General features: G+C 46.5%; 1 protein-coding gene across 1 annotated transcript in view; it reads left to right on the plus strand.

The window, feature by feature from the left end:
- Positions 1-20,889, plus strand: part of TRMT112 (tRNA methyltransferase activator subunit 11-2) — a 34,350-nt gene that overhangs the window by 3,373 nt on the left and 10,088 nt on the right. Inside the window, exon 2 of the mRNA XM_082270822.1 lies at positions 3,120-3,221. Coding sequence (XP_082126948.1) covers positions 3,120-3,221 — 102 coding nt within the window. The remainder of the gene's footprint in view (positions 1-3,119; positions 3,222-20,889) is intronic.

Consider the following 20,889-nt stretch of genomic DNA (forward strand, 5'->3'; position numbering starts at 1 on the left):
TTTTTTTTTTTTTTTTTTTTTTTTTTTTTTTTAACTTAGTAGATACCATATCTGTGGGATCCCCCTTGAAGTTGATCTCAAGTGGCTTCCAGGTCCTGTACTGAGCAGCTGCTTTGTGAACACAGGAGGGGGTCACTCATTCAGCTCAGGTGCCATTCACAGAACGCCTTATATCTTCTCAATGACTGCAAAGCATTCTCTGATTGGACGAGGGGGAGATCGTGATGTCACTGCTCGTTCTTGTCCATGGGACCTGGAAGACAGTCAAGATCACTGGAGTAGTGGTGCCTACTTCAGTGATTTCCAGCTTCCAGGGGCATCAGCCAGGTATTGTATATACATAGCTGGACCAATGCAGGTGTAAAGCCCCGTACACACGTACCGATTGTCGGCCGAACGATCGGCCGTCTTTTGTCCGGTGCTGTTGGTTGAAAAGTGCTCAAGACTGCACACGAATTTTGTCGGCCAACAACAACCAACTGCAGAAGTGATGTCATGTTCTGGTCTACTTTTCGTGTGTTTTTTTTCTTCACTGAGCATGCCCAGTCTTGATCATCACATTTTTGTCAGCCGAAATCTGTACTGACTGAGGAACAATCGGCCGTTCTTTGTTGGCAAACAAAAATTTTAAAGCCTGCACACCAGATTTTGTTAGGCCGAAAAGTCGCAGTTGGTTGTCGGAAGCATCATACTAACAAGCCGACAATCGGCCGATCGGACGTTGGCCGAATATTTACGGCCAACAATCGGTACGTGTGTACGGGCCTTAAGGCTAGTATCACATCTGTGCAGGTTGCGGTTGATGCGTTTTTGAAAGTTTTTGTGATACAATTTGCTTTTTTTTTTTTTTTGCCTAATGGGAAAGTATGATATTTTTGTTCGTGAAGTGTGACTTTGATGCAACACTGATGTGAAGATACTTTATGGCACTCTAGTAGCATCAAAGTCACATTAAATTAGCGCAGGAACCTTTATGTCCAAAGTTGCATGCTAGGGTTAAAGTTTAAATGTTAAGGTTAGCGTTCTAACCTTAAAAATTTCTGCTAACGCTAGCCCTTAATCCTGATCCTAACATTTAACCCTAACCCTTAACTAAAAACCCTAACAGTTAAAGCTAGTCCTGAACCCTAACATGCGACTATGGACACATAAATGTTCCTGCACTACTTTGATGCGGCTTAGATGCTACTTGAGTGCCAGAAAGTGTAACGTCACTTCAAAGTCACACTCCATGGAAAGAACTGTCATACTTTCCTATTCGCCAAAAAAAGTGAGTTTTCATCCAGTGCATTTTTGGAAAGGATACCAGAGAAAGATATGGTTGCACTTCACAGCTGAGATAAGATTATGAAGTTCCTTTATTCATTGTCAGTCCAGACAGACGGGACAGGTTAACGTTTAACACACACCGTGCTTGTTCACAACATTGATATAGGAAAAACCACACCTCAAACAACATGCGTTTTCAATTGCCAACTAATTGCGTGACCATTCCATGCTTCCAATGGGCATCTTTATGGTCTACGGTGGTGAGCACCTGCAACGGATATGTTGTAAACCCCCCCCCCCCCCCCCCCCCCCCCCGTGCCTGATGTATGCGGTGTATGTATGTTGGATTTTTGGAAAGGGTATGGGACTTTTTATTTTTTCCCGCGGCAGATTGCGTTTCAAATGTAATAGACTTCAATCCACCCATTTTTGATACGGGTCCATTGTAGTAGTTTTCATTCAAAGTAGGAATTGACCGATTTATCAGTGGGGCAGATTATCAGAGGCCGATATTCACTTTTTTTTTTTTTATCGGTATTGGCCACAAACTTACCAATATTGCTTTAAGTGGTTGTACCGGAGTGATGCCTGCAGCTACAGGCATTACTCGGTAATGTTTTTTAGTGCCGCCGGTCCGCTTTCTTGTAATAACAACAACTGATGCAGCTAAGCAGCTGCTCAGTTATTACAAGCAGTGGGAGAGGACGTCCCCGCCTGGAACTCCCATCCCACCAGGAGACCCGAGTGACCAGTCGGCATGTACGCCGGCTGGCTGAAGACCCGAACAAACCCGGAATCGGCTCTGATTGGGTCCCCGATGTAGTAACCCGGAAGCAATGTCATGACATCACTTTTGGTTACTGGAGCCTTAAAGGCGTCAGATTTAAAAAAAATTACAGTATTCAAAACAGCCTAACTTGGTGTGAGGGATTTGGGATCTTTTAGACCCCAGATCCCTCCATAAAGAGTACCTGTCACTGTGTGTAAAAAAAAAAAAAAAAAACTTTAAATGTGCAGAAGGGTGGCCGGAAAATCGGTATCGGCCCTAAAAAAACAAAATCGGTCGATTCCCTAATTCAAAGCGCAATCTGCTGCGGGAAAAAAGTCCCCGACACTTTCCAAAAAAATGCACCGGGTCAAAACGCACATATGTGAACTAGATCCATAGGAAACTGTTAAATTGACTGATGTGCGTTTCTGCATTTCTAACTAAAAAATGCATAGGTGCAAAGCAAGGGTAAGTCCTAACTTATGAATAAGGGCTGCACAGGCTGAAACGTGTCAACTGTTTTTTTACCCCAACATCGTTTTTCAATAAAAAAAAAAAAAAATTGGATTTTAATTTGTTGAGCTGCCGTCTCCCTTGACTGTTGTGTACCTTATGGCCTGCAGAGGCTTTGAGTGGGGCACTGACAAGGTATTTAACCTAATTTAAAACAGGATTGCAGAGTGGTAGCGCTGTCAGATTTTGTTCACCCTAAAAATTCCAATTTATCAGTGAATGTGTGCTCCGTGCCCTCCCACTCCACTGCTCTGTGCTGGCGTAGAAAAGTAACAATCGCACTCCTCATCACAAGCAGCACAATGCTGACCTGTATTGCTACGGAAGAGAGGGCACGTATCTGACCAGGTCCATTTGATTACAGAGTGCACTCGGTGGCGCAATCAAACTCTGATGCCTGTCCGATATGCAAATGCTATACCAGGAGAGGGGGGAGGTAAGGCTAAAAAAATAGAGGTGATCAGTTCGGTGTTTTTCTAACTATACATTTTTGTGACTTTAACTTGGCTTTCATTTTATGAAAGATTGTAATCATTGATTTTTTTTTTTTCTTCTACCGAATTATTAGGCAGATGAAGTCAAGGTAAATTCTGTGGATTTCAACCGAGAGTTTGTATCGCGCATGATTCCTAAACTAGAGTGGGAAGCATTGGTGGAAACTGCAGAAAGTGTAAGTAAAGTCCATTGTGCTGATTTGGATTGTAGAGACATGAAATAGAAGTATGTGTTTTGTTTTCAAAAACATTAATGGTACATTGTCCCTTTACGTTAAATTGCTACATCAGGTGTCGGCAACATTTGGGCGGCACCCGGCCTCCGCTAAATGTCTGGCCCGTCCGTGTATGTGATGAATTCACGTGCACCCGGCCTGTGGACATTTTTAAATGGGGTTAAGCCACTTTGTTTTGTTTACACAAACGTCACATACAGCTCACGTGACTGGCCAGCACTCCCCTCTCCCGATCTTACAGCTAGAGCAGGGGGGGGGGGGGTAGCTGAGAGTCGCCCGCTGACGTCAGCAGGGAGGGGAAGGAGGAGAGAGCCGGCCGGTCACGTGAGCGGCGCTCTGAAATTGGGTATATAGCGGCATATTATTAATAAAGACCAGGCACTGGGACACTTTGTCATTAACAAAGTGGCTTAAGTAGTAGCTTAAGTAGCTGCGGGCGGGGCGCTGTGTAATGTGTGTGGGGGGTGTGTAACATGCGGGGGGGGCTGTGTGTGATGTGCAGGGGGGGCTTTGTAATGTAAAGGGATCCAGAGGTACAGGGACTGTGTAATGTAAAAGGGTCCAGAAGTGCGGGCGCTGTGTAATGTAAAGGAAAACAGAGGTGTGGGGGCTGTGTAATGTAAAGGGGGCCAGAGCAGAGGTGCGGGAACTGTGTAATATTATCTTCATTTATTAGCCTGTGAATGTGGCCCTCCAAGCATTCATATACATATATCTCTCTGTGTCTCTGTCTCTCTCTGTGTCTCTGTCTCTCTCTGTGTCTCTGTCTCTCTCTGTGTCTCTGTCTCTCTCTGTGTCTCTGTCTCTCTCTGTGTCTCTGTCTCTCTCTGTGTCTCTGTCTCTCTCTGTGTCTCTGTCTCTCTCTGTGTCTCTGTCTCTCTCTGTGTCTCTGTCTCTCTCTGTGTCTCTGTCTCTCTCTGTGTCTCTGTCTCTGTATGTCTCCACCCCTGATAACGTGTCAGTGTCTCAAAAAATAAAAAGCCCAACGACCATGGCCCAATATCTTCCACATAATTTGTTCATTGTACTATAGGATACTTATGAACCTAAAATAATACAGGCATGTAAAATAGCAGCAGCCACCCAATGGCAGAGTGCATGGTAACGTCATGAAATAGGCTCTACCCAACGCATTTTAGGGGACCGGTCCCCTGAAATAATGGGTTGCCATGAAATGTGTTGGGCGGAGCCTATTTCATGATGTTATCACGCACTTTTGCCATTTTGCATGCCTGTATTCTTTTATGTTTGTTTTTCCCCAATTGTCTTCCAGGACAGCCCATGAGAAGCACCTCCTCCAACAGGAAACACATCACCAACACCCTTTAAAAGGCAGTCCCTCTGCTGAACTGGTCAGTTTTTTTTTTTTTGTGTTTTCTTTGGACAGGGGAGACTCATCACCTGGAACCTGGGTGAGGGAGGCCTCTGTTCTTTGGCTTTCTTTTTGTTCCACCCACAACTTTACCTACCTGGCTCCACTGGGTGCAGCTAGTATGATTTTCTGCAAGATGACCCTCCAAGACCACCCCACAGACAGGAAAGTGGTAGCTTGGTTCCCTTTCTCCTTCTGTGCCTGGCGAAGGCCATGACTGGAAGTGGCGTACCCATTTGACAGGAATTGGCACAGGCAGCGTGGGTTCCCAGCCAGGTGTCTGGGTGCGTGCACTGTCTGCACTAGAAGACATTTTTTTGGCGGGGGCTCGTGCAGTAGCTACATTGAGTTGTGGCATGTGTGACCGGATGATGTAGGGGAAAAGTCCTTTCCAAGCGTCAGAGGCTCTGGTTCCAAGCCTCTTTTTCGGCGTAGGGGGAAGGGCTAGCTGGTGCCTTTTTAAATTGGGTTTCCTTCAAGCTCTGGCTGTCAGGAAGCTACAGGTGGAGGAACTAATACTGCATCTTGGATTCAATGCAGACTATAGCTCAGGCAGATACAATTGCCCTTTGCACCAGCAGGGCATAGGTAAGATGGAGGTTTCTGTACTTGCCTACTTTCACTTGTGTTTGCTCCTAGGTTTTCACCTAGCCTGTAATTTGTCACCTTGGGGTTAATTTGACAGGGCACTGTTGTGCTCTCCCTATTTATTAGGGAAGATGATGAACCGGACTAGTGCCAAGATCCCCTACTCCTGTGCTTTGGGCAGTAGAGGATCCGCAGAAGGTGGATCGGGTGGGGGATTTACTGGCCCCACTATACTCAGCTGGATTCATGTAGTGGGTCCTACAAAAGATCATCTTCTCTACTTTAAGAAGAGAGGATGATGATTCTTTCTGTGGGTATAGTTGATAAATTCCCTGGCAGTAAGGGAACACAGTAGGTTAAATCTTCAGGGGTTATTGCATTTTGCTCTAATTTCTTTTCTATCATCTGTTACCTGGGTGTGGCTGCCTCACGGGTGTTTGGATTACCTCCCCACACACTGAAATATTCAGTCTGTTTAATACGACTGACAGAAGTTTATTCTCCACCTGTCTCACAGAAACCTTCCATTCCCACTAGAGAACTGGGAAGGGGGAAGTGTAAACTCCTAAGCTCTTAGTGCCGGTTCACACTAGTGCGGTTTGCGAGATCGCAAGTAATTCGTAACGCACTGCTCCTTCATTACATGCGATCTCATGTGTGGATGCGAGTTCAGCCATACACTTTGTATGGCTGAAATTCGCACTGTATCCGCACAAAACTCGCACATGAGGCATTTTTTCAGCCGCATCAGGATCGGATCGCACAGTGGTTCACACTTGTGCGGTCTGATTCTGTGCGAACTGTCAGATCGCACTGCGATATGCGATCAAACTGGGGGTGTCGTTAACATTTAATTGACACCCCCTGCGTATAGCATATGGCAGTGTGGACTGCCAGATGTGCGGATGCGATGCAGGAACACGCTGCATATTCGCAGCGTTCCCACATGGCACAAGCGTGAACCGGCACTTAATGAAGGACTGATTACCTGGTATATTTTGTCTTGACTCACTTGGGATCTGACTATACAAACCTCCATAGTCGGTCTCATGGTAAATTTACAGCCTTAGCACAAGTCTGTCTTTTTTATTCTAAGGTTTTATGTTCTACTTCACAGGGGTCTGGGTAGTAATTATTTTTGCTTCACCTGTCTCAGAGCTTTCCATTCCAATCCATTGGATTGGTGGGGCCTCGGAAGACCCGATCATCCCATTGCGGAGGAACACAGTGCTGGCATTAAGAGATGTTATTTGTCTTGACCTTTGGATTTTTGTGCAGTCAGGGACAATATATGCCTCCTTTTTGAAGTTTTAGATGTGTGACTAGCCAGCAGTGGTGTTTGTGCGTCTGTGGTTTGAAATATGTATATTTGTCCTTTCGATCTCCCATCGAACTGGAACATATCCAACGTTGCCTTTCGATATTTGTGGATTACATGTGGACAACAAAAAGCCCTGAAGAAGCGGAATATATATACCACGAAACATGTTGGCATTTTCTGAATGATTAGTTGCTTTTCCACGTTTTGATGTTTCGTGTACAATGTTATGGGCTTTACTTTGCCCGTGTTTTTTTTTTTCTATGTTTATGTATACAATTTTGGAATTATTAATGCGTTTTATACTCTTTAAAAACAAACTTTATCTATGGGAGATACCATATAAAAAAAAAAAGTCCATTAAGGACTATTTAGATATACATAGTACATACAGGGCTGGTCTCTCCCAGACTTTCTGGCTCTCATTTTAGCAATACAAGGATATGTCCATCTTGGTTCCCTCTTCATAGCTTCCTTGCACATGGGTAGAAACTCTGTTTCTCCAGTGTTTTAAGGCATTTTTTGGAATGTCTTGTCTTTTTTGCTTTACTTAGTGTGGAGTGTTGCAACAAATTTTACATTTGCAATCCGAAGTCCATTTTGCAGGTCATGCATGGTACTTAGAGGTTTTAAACCGACACTTTTATAATTGTACCTATAGGTAAGCCTTATTATAGGCTTACCTATAGGTACTGTAAATATCTCCTAAACTTACCCGTGCTGTTCCTTCAGAGCCCTGTGCCGTAAAGGTAACATGGGTCCCTGAAGGGATAATGTATGTCTATAGGCACGGGGCTTTGTCACATTCATATACAAGGATATAGGCGGCAGAAAGTCACTAGACATATGCCTTTGTAGCAGATCGTTATGTTTATATTCTCTTTACGATGGTGTTTTTTATATCTCCACCATAGTTCAGACCTAGTCATTCCATGCAGTGTCTGTTGGGGCTAGTTTCTATTGAGAATTTACGATAACTGGGTCCACCATATCTGATAATTATAGTAATTCCAAGGGTGATAGAGGTCTTTGGACTTTTACTGACCCCCCCCCCCCCCCCCAATATCGTAAGTTTTTGATAATCCTCTCATGGGCTGTCCTGGAAGACGATTGGGGAAAACTAGAGTTAAGCCTCGTACACACGCGTCGAAAATCGGCAGGGAATTTTTGTCCGACTGATCTGCCGATTTTCGGCTTGTTAGTATGATGCTTCCAACAACCGACTCCGACTTTTCGGCCGAAAAAAATCTGGTGTGCAGGCTATAAAATTTTTGTCTGCCGTCAAAACACGTCCGATTTTCATGCAGTCAGTACAGATTTCGACAGGGAAAAATCTAATGCGCAAGACTGGGCATGCTCAGAGAAGAAAGAAAGCAATCCAACACATGACATCACTTCTGAAGTAGAATTTTGTCAGGCGAGAAAACTTGTGTGCAGTCCAGGCACATTCCAACCAACAAAACACCAAAAGACGGACACTCTGGACAAAAGACGGACGATCGGTCGGCCGATAATCATTGTGTGTGTACTAGGCTTTAGACTTACTGGTAACTTCCAGGAGTCTTCCAGGACAGCCAGGTTGGTGGTTGGCACTTCTACCTGGCAGCCCTGGGGACATTGTGTTCAGATCCAACCATGCCATCAGAGTCCTGTATGTTTTCCAAGTATGCAAGTGGTACTAAAAGCCATAGCTGGCAAAGGCAGAACCTAAAGACGGCAACTTGGTTGCGTACCTTCTGCCGCTTCACATAAGGCTCTGATAAACAGCCAGCAGCAGCGCCTCCTCATCTTTAGCAATGATCGCAGTAAGTGAGGTGGTAATGGTTGCAGGCATCAAAAAATACACTGAACAAAATTTTAAACGCAACACTTGTTTTTGCCCCCATTTTTCATGAGCTAAACTCAAAGATCTAAGACTTTTTCTATGTACACAAAAGGCCTTTCTCTTACGTCCTCCGACAGTCGCCGCCTCTTCATATTCGTCACATATGGGGTATTAGACTTTGCTCCGAAGGAGTAGCTAGGCAACAGAATATGTTAACAATAAAGCTTTAACATATCCCACCCTCAAGGGGTGGTCCCCTCAGTCAATACCCTCCTACTTCCTGCAACCATATCTCAGTTTTAATGTCTAGCTTGTCAGGAGTGGCTGGCTCTCTCTGTGCTGGGACTTTTTGTCCCAGACTCTTTCTTCTTTTTGATATTTTGTTTGAGTTTTCTCTCTACCTTTACTTAGCTGTTATTTTTGTCAGCATTAGTTAGCTCTTCGGACGAAGAGGATCATGCGGACTGGGTCTCGGGCTGATCCCCCTGGTCGCAGGTCGTGGGTCAGTGGCTTCCCAGTCTGCCATCGAGCGTTCAGCCAGGTAACGCTCCTGGCACGGTGAACGACCCATCCCTGTTCGGTGCAGGGATGATTGGTGAGGTGGCTACCTCACCGGACGCTGTGCGGTTTCTGAACCGCCATTGTGTGCGTCTTGAATTGCGACTCTCCCTGCCTCATGTGCAGCGGCTTGTTCGCCTGTGCGGGTTCCCCACGCCATGTGAGGTAAGTGTATCTATGTGGGGACCTGTCTGTCTGGGGGGGGTCTCAGTCTGGGACTGTGTAACCTGCCTTTAATCACACTGCTTGTCTCCCTATATCTCGGCTGCATGCTGTGGGCTGCAAGGGGGGGGGGAGCTGTATGACACTGAGTATGTCAGGCTGGGCAGTGTGAGGAGCTGTGTGCTGTGGGGCATGTTTTTAATGGCATGTTGGGGCATATACAGCGATCGCTGCGGCGATCTAACATGTATCCATATTATGGGATAATATTGTGTGTGATTTTATGCACTGTGGAGCGGCGATTTCGGCGCCAAACGGCGCCATTTTACCGGCGCCCGCTCCGGCCGCATGGTTTACATGCACGGCGGCCATTTTCTTGTAGCCTCCATAGGCTTACATAGAGCGCCCTGGCAGCATCACTTCCTCTCTCCTGGAAGCACCGATCGAGGCAGCAGCAGCAGCGGAGTCTCCTCAGGTTTTATCCTTCTATTCCTGTGTTCCATTGCCTGTCTTCAGTCTGTATATTCCCTGTGGGGGTCTCATTGTGCCTGAGTGTGGTGCGGTGGGCTGCGCTTGCCGCGCTTGCTGTAAGGGGGCAGTTAACCCTTGGTTGTCTGGCATACAGGGGCAATGGATTCTCAGGAGGGCAAGTTTCCCACAGTATTGGTGGAAAGCCAGGGGACCGCTGTTTCCCCCCCAGGGGGGGATTTGGCCACTATTGTGGCTGGCCTTGCTGCACAGGTGCAAATGCTGGTGGCTGCTCAATCTACTAAACGGCCCAGAGTTGCTCTGTCCTCTGATTCTGAGGGTGAAGGTGATGGGGCTGTTCTGGCGGGGACCCCCCTATCGGGGTCCCGCTCCTCTCTTGATCTAGTGGGGTCTGAGGTAGAGGCTGAAGTTGAGGGGGTTGATAATTCTCCCCCTGGCTCGCCTGAAGAGCTTGCAATCATGGATGAGTTGATTGCTTCCATTAAGCAGACGCTACGTTTGCAGGACGAGGTGTGTCCCCCAGCTGCCTTGGCGGCTTATGGGACGCAGAGAAAACGCAGGACGCCGCAGGTTTTTCCCTGCAATGCTGATTTTCAGCGCGCTGTTAAGGACCAATGGCGCGATTTGCGCAAGCCTTTTGCGGTACCAAGTAAATTTAAGCTGCGTTATCCTTTCTCGCCTGCCACTGATGAACGGTGGTGTGTGCCTCCGCCAGTGGATCATGCTATTGCGGTTTTGAACAAAGCCACTGCGATCCCTGCAGAGGGATCCCCTGTTTTCCGTGATGCCACGGATAGGAGACTGGAGTCTCTTGCCCGTCATACTTATTCTGTTACGGGTTCTATGCTTAAGGCTCTGTTTGCTTCTCTCATGGCGGCCCAGGCGATCGCAAGTTGGACGCAGATGCTTAGGCACGTCCTAGTGGCCGATTCGGCCTCGGCGGCGACCCTGGATATGGTGGATCAGATCCACCAGGGTGTCATGTATCTGTGTGATGCGGACCTGGACCTGGTTCCGTTGGCTGCACGTGTGCACAGCGTGGCGGTGTTGTCTCGCCGCCTGGTTTGGTTGAAATGTTGGTCGGTGGACCAATCTTCACGTAAGACCTTAGCCAATCTGCCTTATGATGGGTCTCGCCTTTTTGGGGAGTCCCTGGATGTGTTGATTAAGGGGATTACCGGGGGTAAGAGCACTCTCTTGCCCCATTTCCCCAAGGCTAAGGGGGCTTCTGGGAAGAAGCATGCTCATTTTCGGCCCCCTCAGGGGTCCTTTCGTGCCTTTCGGCCGCACTACAAGGGCAAACCGTTCAAGGGCCAGGGCTCTCAGAAGAAACCCTGGTCTGGGAAACAGAAGTCCGGCCAATCCGGACCTGCGGCCCATAACAGTTCGGCCTGAAGGGGCGCCCTCACCCAGTTTTGGGGTGGGGGGACGCTTGCTCGGTTTTCTTCAGCCCTGGTTGGCCCGTGTGCGGGACAGATGGGTTCTGGAAATCGTTCGATCTGGTTACAAGATCGAGTTTCTCTCTCGGCCAGAGAGCAGATTTTTTCCCTCAAATCTACAACTGTCTCCAGAGCGCCTGCGGGATCTGCACCTGGCGGTGCGGGACCTGAGGGCTCAGGGAGTGGTGGTTCCGGTGCCTCATCGGGACAGATTTCGGGGGTTTTATTCCAATCTGTTCACCGTGCCCAGAAAGGAGGGCAAGGTTCGTCCGATTCTGGACTTGAAAGCTCTGAACCGCTCTGTGCGGGTTCGCAAGTTCCGCATGGAATCCCTGCGCTCGGTGGTGGCTGCCCTGGTTCCGGGGGAATTCATGGCCTCCATCGATTTGATGGATGCGTATCTTCACATCCCCATATTCGAGGGTCATCAGAGATACCTTCGATTTGCCATTGCGGAGGATCACTACCAGTTCGTGGCGTTGCCCTTTGGGCTCGCCTCGGCTCCGCGGGTCTTCACCAAGGTGCTTGCACCGGTTCTGGCATTATTGAGAGCCCAGGGCATTTCTGTCCTGGGGTATCTGGACGACATTCTGATTCGGTCTGCGACCAGTCAGGGTCTGGAGAAGGACCTGTCTGTCACGATGCAAACTCTGCAGGAGTTCGGTTGGACGATAAATGTTCCAAAGTCGACACTGAGTCCGTCGGTTCGTCTTCCCTATCTGGGAATGATACTGGACTCGGTGCAGGCGAAGGTCTTCCTGCCGGAAGACAAACTCAGGACTCTTCAGGGGGAAGTCAGGTCCCTCAGGGACGTTCCGAACTCGTCTCTGCGGACGTGTATGAGATGTCTGGGATTGATGGTCTCGGCTTTCGAGGCGATTCCTTTCGCGCAGTTTCACACGCGGGGTCTCCAGGCGGAGATCTTGTCCAAGTGGGACGGGCGACCTCAATCTCTGGATCTTCAGATCTCGTTGAGTCATCGCACCAGGGAAAACCTTCTGTGGTGGCTCCAGTCCCCGTTGGTGTCCGGGGGCAAGTCGTTTCGTCCGATCTCGTGGACGATAATCACCACGGATGCCAGCCTGTCGGGCTGGGGTGGTGTTCTGGGCGTTCTGTCCGCCCAGGGGACCTGGTCGGAGGGGGAGTCTTCCCTCCCGATCAACATTCTGGAATTGCGTGCGATAAGGCTCTGTCTTCATCGCTGGACGGACCGGCTGCAGGGCTGCCCGGTTCGGGTGCAGACGGACAATGCCACGGCGGTGGCCTACATCAACCACCAAGGGGGCACCAGGAGTGCCCGAGCGGCTCGAGAAGTGGCCGACATTCTGTCTTGGGCCGAGACTCATGTCCCGGCGATAACGGCGGTTCACATTCCGGGAGTGGAGAACTGGCAGGCGGACTATCTGAGTCGCCAGACCCTGGATCAGGGGGAATGGTCTCTCCACCCGGCTGTCTTCCAGATGTGCGCGAAGTGGGGTCTTCCAGATGTGGACCTGTTCGCGTCTCGCCTCAACTACAAGGTGAAGAGGTTCGTGGCAAGGACGCGCGACCCTCGGGCAGACGCGTCGGACGCGTTAGTGGCCCCGTGGCATCAGTACAGGCTGATGTACGCGTTTCCACCGATTCAGTTGCTGTCCCGGTTCCTTCGCAGGTTACACTCGGAACGCAGCACGGTGATTCTTGTGGCACCGGACTGGCCTCGCCGGTCCTGGTACGCAGACCTCGTGAATCTGGCGGTCGACGCCCCCTGGCGTCTGCCTCTTCGGGACGATCTACTGTCTCAAGGACCGATTTACCATCCTGCTTTACAGTCGCTGGCTTTGACGGCCTGGCTGTTGAGACCGAGGTCCTGAAGGAGAAGGGTCTCTCTCCAGAGGTTGTTCATACCTTGATCAACGCGAGGAAGTCTTCCTCGGGAAAGGTTTATTACCGTACTTGGAAGGCCTATTTTGCCTGGTGTGAGTCCAGGGGGTTTTCACCCCGCACGTACTCGGTTTCCCGTGTGCTGTCTCTCCTTCAGACGGGTGTCGATCAGCGTTTGGCGCTGGCTACGATAAAGGGTCAGGTGTCTGCGCTGGCCGTTCTGTTTCAACGTCCCGTGGCTTCCAACTCCTTGGTTGGCACTTTTATTCAGGGTGTGCGGCATCTGGTTCCTCCTAGGAGGGATCCTTTGCCCCCTTGGGACTTGAATCTAGTCCTGTCTGTGTTACAACGTGCTCCTTTTGAACAGATCAGGGAGATCTCGTTGTCTATGTTGTCCAAAAAGGTCGCCTTTTTGGTGGCGATCACTTCGGCTCGCAGAGTGTCGGAACTGGCGGCTTTGTCCTGCAAGTCTCCGTACCTGGTTGTTCATTTGGATAAGGTGGTCTTGCGACCTAATCCTTCTTTTCTGCCGAAACGAGTTTCGGAATTCCATCTTAACGAGGATATTGTTTTGCCTTCGTTGTGCACGAAGCCTAAACATCCAAAGGAGGTGAGATTGCATTCTCTGGATGTTGTTCGGGCGATTAGGGTTTACCTTAAATCGACTGAGTCTTTTCGAAAGACGGACTCCTTGTTTGTTCTTCCAGAGGGTCCTCGGAAGGGCATGGCGGCTTCCGCCTCTACCATTGCCAAATGGATCAGGCAGACCATTGAACAGGCCTATGCCTTGCAGGGGAAGGTTCCCCCTGTGCCTGTGAAGGCGCACTCTACTAGATCTCTGAGTACGTCTTGGGCCTGTCCTCATGGGGCTTCTGTAGCCCAGGTGTGTAAGGCGGCGACTTGGTCGACCGTACACACTTTCACAAAATTCTACAAAGTAGATGTTCAGGCATCGGCGGATGCTTCCTTTGGCCGCAAGGTTCTTAGTGCGGCTGTTCCCTAGGGTCCCTTGTTGGGGACTCCTGGCTGTTGGGATAAGTTTTGTATCCCCTGGTTTTTTGTCTTTTCCTGGGTTGTTGCTCCTGTTGAGCACTTATTTTTGCTGTTGCCCAGCTGGTTTCCTTCCTTTGGTAAGGTTCCTTTCTTTGATGTGGAGACTGCGTTGCCTTTCGGCGCGGATGCGTTTCCCACCCCTCATGTTTGCACTGCTTTGGGACGTCCCCATATGTGACGAATATGAAGAGGCGGCGACTGTCGGAGGACGTAAGAGAAAACGGAATTTTTGTAAAATCTTACCTGTAAAATTCCTTTCTCTGAGTCCTCCGACAGTCGCCGCCCCCGCCCCTCTTTTGGGGTTTGAATGTATACTCTACTGCTATTCCACTAAAACTGAGATATGGTTGCAGGAAGTAGGAGGGTATTGACTGAGGGGACCACCCCTTGAGGGTGGGATATGTCAAAGCTTTATTGTTAACATATTCTGTTGCCTAGCTACTCCTTCGGAGCAAAGTCTAATACCCCATATGTGACGAATATGAAGAGGCGGCGACTGTCGGAGGACTCAGAGAAAGGAATTTTACAGGTAAGATTTTACAAAAATTCCGTTTTTTCTCTCAAATCTGTCAATCTGTGTTAATGAACACGTCTCTTTTGCTGAGATAATTCATCCACCTCACAGGTGTGGCATATAAAGATGCTGATTAGACAGCATGATTATTGCACAGGTGTGCCTTAGACTGGCAACAATAAACGGCCACTCTAAAATGTGCGGTTTTATCACACAGCACAATGCCACAGATGTCGCAAGTTTTGAGGGAGCGTGCAATTGGCATCCTGACTGCAGGATTGTTCCACATGTTGCCTGTGAATTGAATGTTCGTTTCTCTACTATAAGCCGTCTCCAAAGGCATTTCAGAGAATTTAGCAGTACATCGAACTGGCCTCCCAACCACAGACCATGTGTAACCACACCAGCCCAGGACCTCCACATCCAGCATCTTCACCTCCAAGATTGTCTGAGACCAGCCCAACCAGACAGCTGCTGCAACAATCGGTTTGCATAACCAAAGAATTTCTGCACAATCTGTCAGAAACCATCACAAACCATCTCAGGGAAGCCCATCTGCATGCTCGTCGTCCTCATCAGGGACTTGACCTGACTGCAGTTCGTTGTCATAACCGAATTGAGGGGGCAGATGCTCACATTCGATGGCGTCTGGCACTTTGGAGAGGTGTTCTCTTCACGGATGAATCCCGGTTTTCTTAGATCTTTGAGTTCAGCTTATGAAAGATGGGGGCAAAAACAAGTGTTGCATTTATAATTTTGTTCAGTATATGTGCAATTAGGTATGTATGTGCTCCAATTAGCAGAAAGAGGGATGCATTTGGAGGCATGTTCTAGTCGATTTTGGGCATCCCAGAATATTCCTAAAGTACGGTAGTCCTGCCGGCATTTTAGGCCAACCCCCTTCTGCTTAGTCATTTCAGGTGGCAGTGAGGACACAGTAGCTTGGGGTATCAGCACTGTTGCCATATATCAAAGCTGTTGTGTATATATCATGTTACACAGTGAAGATCAACATGGGTCCCTGAAGAGATAATGTATGTCTATAGGCACATGGCTTTGTCACTTTCTTATACAAGGATATAGGTGGCGGAAAGTCACTAGACATATGCCTTTGTAGCAGATCGTTATGTTTATATATTATATAGGATGGGGGTTTTTATATCTCCACCATAGTTCAGACCTAGTCATTCCAGGCAGTGTCTGTTGGGGCTAGTCTCTATTGTAAATATACGATAACTGGGTCCACCATATGTGATAATTATGGTAGATCCAAGGGTGGTAGAGGTCTTTGAACTTTTACTGACCCCCCCCCCCCCCCCCCAGTATAGTAAGTTCTTGATAATCCTCGTATGGGATGTCCTGGAAGATGATTGGGGAAAACAAGAGTTAGACTTACTGGTAACTCTGTTTCCAGGAGTCTTCCAGGACAGCCAGGTTCCTGCCCTTATGTTAATGATTGATTTTATGTTTGTATATGCTTTAAGGTTTTGTCCTTTTTTGATTCTTGTTTTAAAACTGACCAGTTCAGCAGAGGGACTGCCTTTTAAAGTGTATTGGGGATGTGTTTCCTGTTGCTGTTGGAGGAGGTGCTTTTCTCATGGGCTGTCCTGGAAGACTCCTGGAAAAAGTTACCAGCAAGTCTTAACTCTAGTTTTCTGTTTGGTCTGCAGTTTGTATGCTTGTTTGCTTCTGTTTGATCTGCAGTTGCCATGGTGCATATGTGATTCGTTATGACACCAGCAAGTTGATGGCTTGACAGCATGATTTTAATGTTCCTGATTTAGAAAAGTTAAATTCTTAGATTTAGTTCCACTTTAAAGTGGCTATAAACTTCAGACATGAAAGGGACAAAGTCTATCCCTCTATAGTGTGTACTTTGTCTTTTAATGGCACTAAATAGTCATTTCTGTCTGCTGCCAACTTCCTCTGCTATCAGCATGAGTCCCTTCTGACAGGGGAGGGCGTTTCAGCACACAGCCTGTTATTGACAGCCTCAGCTCTGTTCCTGTGTGCTGTGTGAAGGAGGGTTTTTCCCTTCCCTCCAATCAGCTCTCAGAGCTCCCCTTACCGAGCTCTGCAATGTGTAATTTCAGCTCTCTGCCCCCTTTTTTTTTCTTAACCACTTAACCCCCGGAAGATTTTACCCCCTTCCTGACCAGGGCCTATTTTGCGATTTGGCACTACGTGATTTAACGGACAATTGCGTGGTCGTGCGATGCTGTACCCAAACAAAATTTACGTCCTTTTTTCCCCACAAACAGAGCTTTCTTTGGTGGTATTAGATAACCTGTGTGTGGGTTTTTTTTTTTTTTTTTTTTTTTTTATCATGCACTATAAACAAAAAAAGAGCGACAATTTTGCAAAAATAACAATATTTTTTCAAATTTTTTTTTCTTGTATGCAATTCCCAAAAAAAAATGTAAAAATCAAAATTTTTTTTAACATTGAGCGGGGGCACGCCCCCTAGAGCCTTACAGGCTAGTGACGTACCCATACGTCACTTTGCCTATGAGGGGCTGACTGCCGCCATATATAGTGGGGCGGCAGTCGGCAAGAGGTTAAAGCTCAGACAAGCTATAAATTCTGGACTTTGAGTGGAATAGAGAAGAGAGGACTGCAGATAATCATGTACAACATATGTAGGGGGAATTGTTTAATCTGTGTATCACCTGAGGCCAGCCACTTCACTGGGTATACAGTATGTAAGGGTTTACAACAACTTTAAGGGCATTTTTAATCAATATTCAACTAGAGTTGAGGGGTCTTTAATCACGTGATTAAAATATTGCAGTCAAACCTTTTTTAACCACTTGCTGCCCGCCCACTGTCAAATGACGGCGGAGCTGTGCAGCTATTGTTCTGGGACGCCATCCTATGACAGCGCATCAGAACAGCCATCAGATCGTGCCTGCGCCGCGTTGCTAGGACATGGCGCGACCCCGATCTTGGTAAAGAGCCAATGACCTGGCCCTTTACCCATGTGATCGGCTATGTCCGGCTGTGTCCAATCACAGCCGGTCGCAAATGAGGAAGTGTCGTTTATCGGCACTCCTCGCCTCACACTGTCAGAAAATTGTGCTATTTCCTGGGACTGTGACTAAAATGCATGTACAGCAATAAATTCCTCATGAACTTTACAGAGGAAACGCAAAGTGTTCTAGGCCGGTTATTGATTGGATGTTATTTTGTTTATTGACATTTTTTCAAGCGTACATAATAATAAAGAGCATAGACAAAGTACTTGACAAACAGATGTCAAGTCCATACTGTTGCAAAATCTAGAAGGGAGTCACATTGTTTGCTGGAGCATGGAAAGGTCAAACGAGGTATACGATCAGATGTTAGTCATCACAAATTGCCTGGTTTAACCACTTCCATACCACAGTACGTTATGATGTCCTGGGCTTTCAGTGGGGATATCTGAATGATGCCTGCAGCATTCAGATATGCTCTTTTTCAGCCGGCGATTTCCTGCACCAACAGAGCAATCACAGCAGCAGTTCAGCCGCTTGATTGTTTTTACAGGTGGCAGGAGGGGCTTTATAGACCCCAATCATAAAGAGGACCTGTCATGCCCTTTTCCGATTTACAAGGGATGTTTACATTCCATGGTTCCTTGTAATAGTAATAAAAGTGATAACAAAAAAAAATTTAAAGGGAAAATTTAAAAAAAAAAAGTAATTAAGGCACCCCCATCCCTGCACATTTTGCACAAAGAAGCGAACACATACATAGGTCGCATATGTAAACAACGTTCAAACCACAGGTGAGGTATCGCAGCCAACGTTGGTGCGAAAGCAATAATTCCAGCACAAGACCTCCTCTGTAATTCTAAACTGGTAACCTGTAAAAAATGTTAAAGTGTAGCCTATGGAGATTTTTAAGTACCGAAGATTGCGCAATTTTAAAACGTTACATGTTGGATATCTACTTGACGTAGCAACATCTTTCACATTATACAAAAAAATTGGACTAACGTGACCCCCCCCCCCCAAAAGAATCGCGTTAGTTTTTGCGCAGCAATTTTTCAATGTGACATTAAAAATTTAAATGACGCCCATTTTATTCCCTAGGGTCTCTGCTAAAAAAAATATGTATATAATGCAGGCCTCGACAAAACCCGGGCGCCAGGTCGCATTTGCGACTAGAATTAGCGACCTGGCGCCTGGGGGTGCCCTGCAGAGGGTGTCCTGTCATTTTTGTATGGACTTCCGCGCACGGAGTGCACGGACTTCCGGGCCGTCCGAAAATTGAGGCCCCGGCTTTTCGGCCTACTTGAGATGAGGCTTCCAATGGGGAACTGGCGCCCTCTTGTGGTGGCCGGGAGTAATGACTGTTGTAATTACTGTTTCCACTGTTTGTTCACAATGCATTACCATCTCCCTGTCCAGTTAGTTACCTTTGACAGGGAGTGTGGTTATTTATTATTAATTTAAATTTATTTTTTTAATGTAAAAACTAAATAATATTTTTTTCTTTTTTTTTTTTTTAATTATTAAAAAAATATATATATTTTTTCCAATTATTATTATAAAAAAAAATGTATATATATATATATATATATATATATATATATATATATATATATATATATATATATATATATATATATATTAATCTTTTTTTTTTTTTTTTTTTTTTTCCTCTCATCGCCATGCCACAGCCGAAGGCCCCTTTCACACGGGCTGTCTGATCAGGTCCGCCTGTCAGTTTTTCAGGCAGACCTGATCGGACCCTTCATTCTCCTCTATGGAGCAGTAATCTGCCGCCATCTGATCCTGTCCGCCAAAAGCAGACTGATGGTGGTTCTATTTTCTATCCATCCCGTGGATCGGATCAGATGGCATCGGATGGAAAGAGACAGACAGTCTGTTTTCATCCAATTGCGCTAGAGGAGAGTGGGGTTCTAGTCGTATTTATGTGTAAATTTAGTATCCGTTTTATTAAATAAAGCTTGGTTGTTAGTTTAAAAAAAAAAAAAAAACTGGCTCCTAACTTTTTTAGCTGGCTCCTAGATTTCAGGAAAATTTGTCAAGCCCTGATATAATGTTTGGGGGTTGAGTAATTTTCTAGCAAAAAAATTGATGATTTTTACATGGAGGAGAGGAATGCTGGCATTTGCGTGGTATGGAAGTGGTTAAAACAGTGATCCAAACATAGGGGTGTTATTTTGGGCACCAAAAGTTGTACACTAACAGGATCCAATTATGAAAATTCAGCCCTGTAAATAATACACAGAATCTTTATTTTACAAATAAAAATGTAATATAATGAATGACAAAAGGTTCCCGAAGCCTTTCAAGGCTGATAGCTTAGAATGTCAACAGGAAGCTGGAGCTCCATCTGCTGGTTGGATAGAAGACAGAATAATAACCGAATGATGTCCGCGCTTATTGGTGAATATATAGCTGCTTGCAATTAGTGCAGTTTCACAAAACACTAAAGTAACAGTGACAAAGAAACATTGCAGCACTTATCACAATTATTGGAAACTCAAAACACCGGAAGTGTTGTGATGGTCAGTCTCCCAGTGCGACCTCCACCAATGCCAGAAAAATGCACTCCCTAAATCTAAGAATTCGAAACAGCAAAAATCGCATGTAACAGGATCCAGCTCATCAGCGGTATATAGTCATGCTTAGCTCACATTATCCACCTCTATCTGAGCCAAGGGACCTTCTTTCAGAGTGTATTGGGGTATATGGATCGTGACCAGAAAACATTCTTTTTCAAAGTAAAAACAACTCAGCGCATTCCATCCAAAGCAATAAATCACCAATAACAAAAGGAGAAAAAAATCTTATGGTGCAGTATTTTGGACCTGTCCTGACTGTGGAAATTGGTTTACCATGTTCTTGGGCTAAAATAAATCGCTGCTTCCTTATACATGCAAAACTTTCTATACTCCTGATGATGCGTGTGTGCATGAAAAAGCTGTAGAAGTTTATTCTTGTACAACGCCTAAGGTCCTGGTCACTACTCTGCTTCAGATTGCCAGCACTGTATGTAAGTGCAAGCTTGCTATTCATGTATGTTTTGTGCCTGAGGTCCTGCCGCCATCTTCTCTGGTTGGAATGGCGGCTTTTTATGTTAGTGCATCAGGCACAATTGTTTTATGTTTGTATGGTTTTTACACTGGTTCACCAATAAATACTGCACCATTAGATTTTTTCTTTTTTTTTTTTGGTATTGGTGACTTCTTCGGATTGGATGTTTTGTTGTTTTTACTATGAAAAGGTAAGTTTTCTGGTCACGATCCATATACACTCTGAAAGAAGGTCCTTTTGGTTTGGATAGAGGCGGATAATGTGAGATAAGGATGACTTTATACCCACAACCTGGATCCTGTTACATATGTAGCACCCTCCTAGGTAGGTGCTAGTGAGCGAGTATAGATTTTGGCTCTGTCTGCCTATAGGAGGAGCTG

Source organism: Pelophylax lessonae, assembly GCF_965119305.1.
Source record: "Pelophylax lessonae genome assembly, chromosome: 10".
NCBI classification, from domain to species: Eukaryota; Metazoa; Chordata; class Amphibia; order Anura; family Ranidae; genus Pelophylax; species Pelophylax lessonae.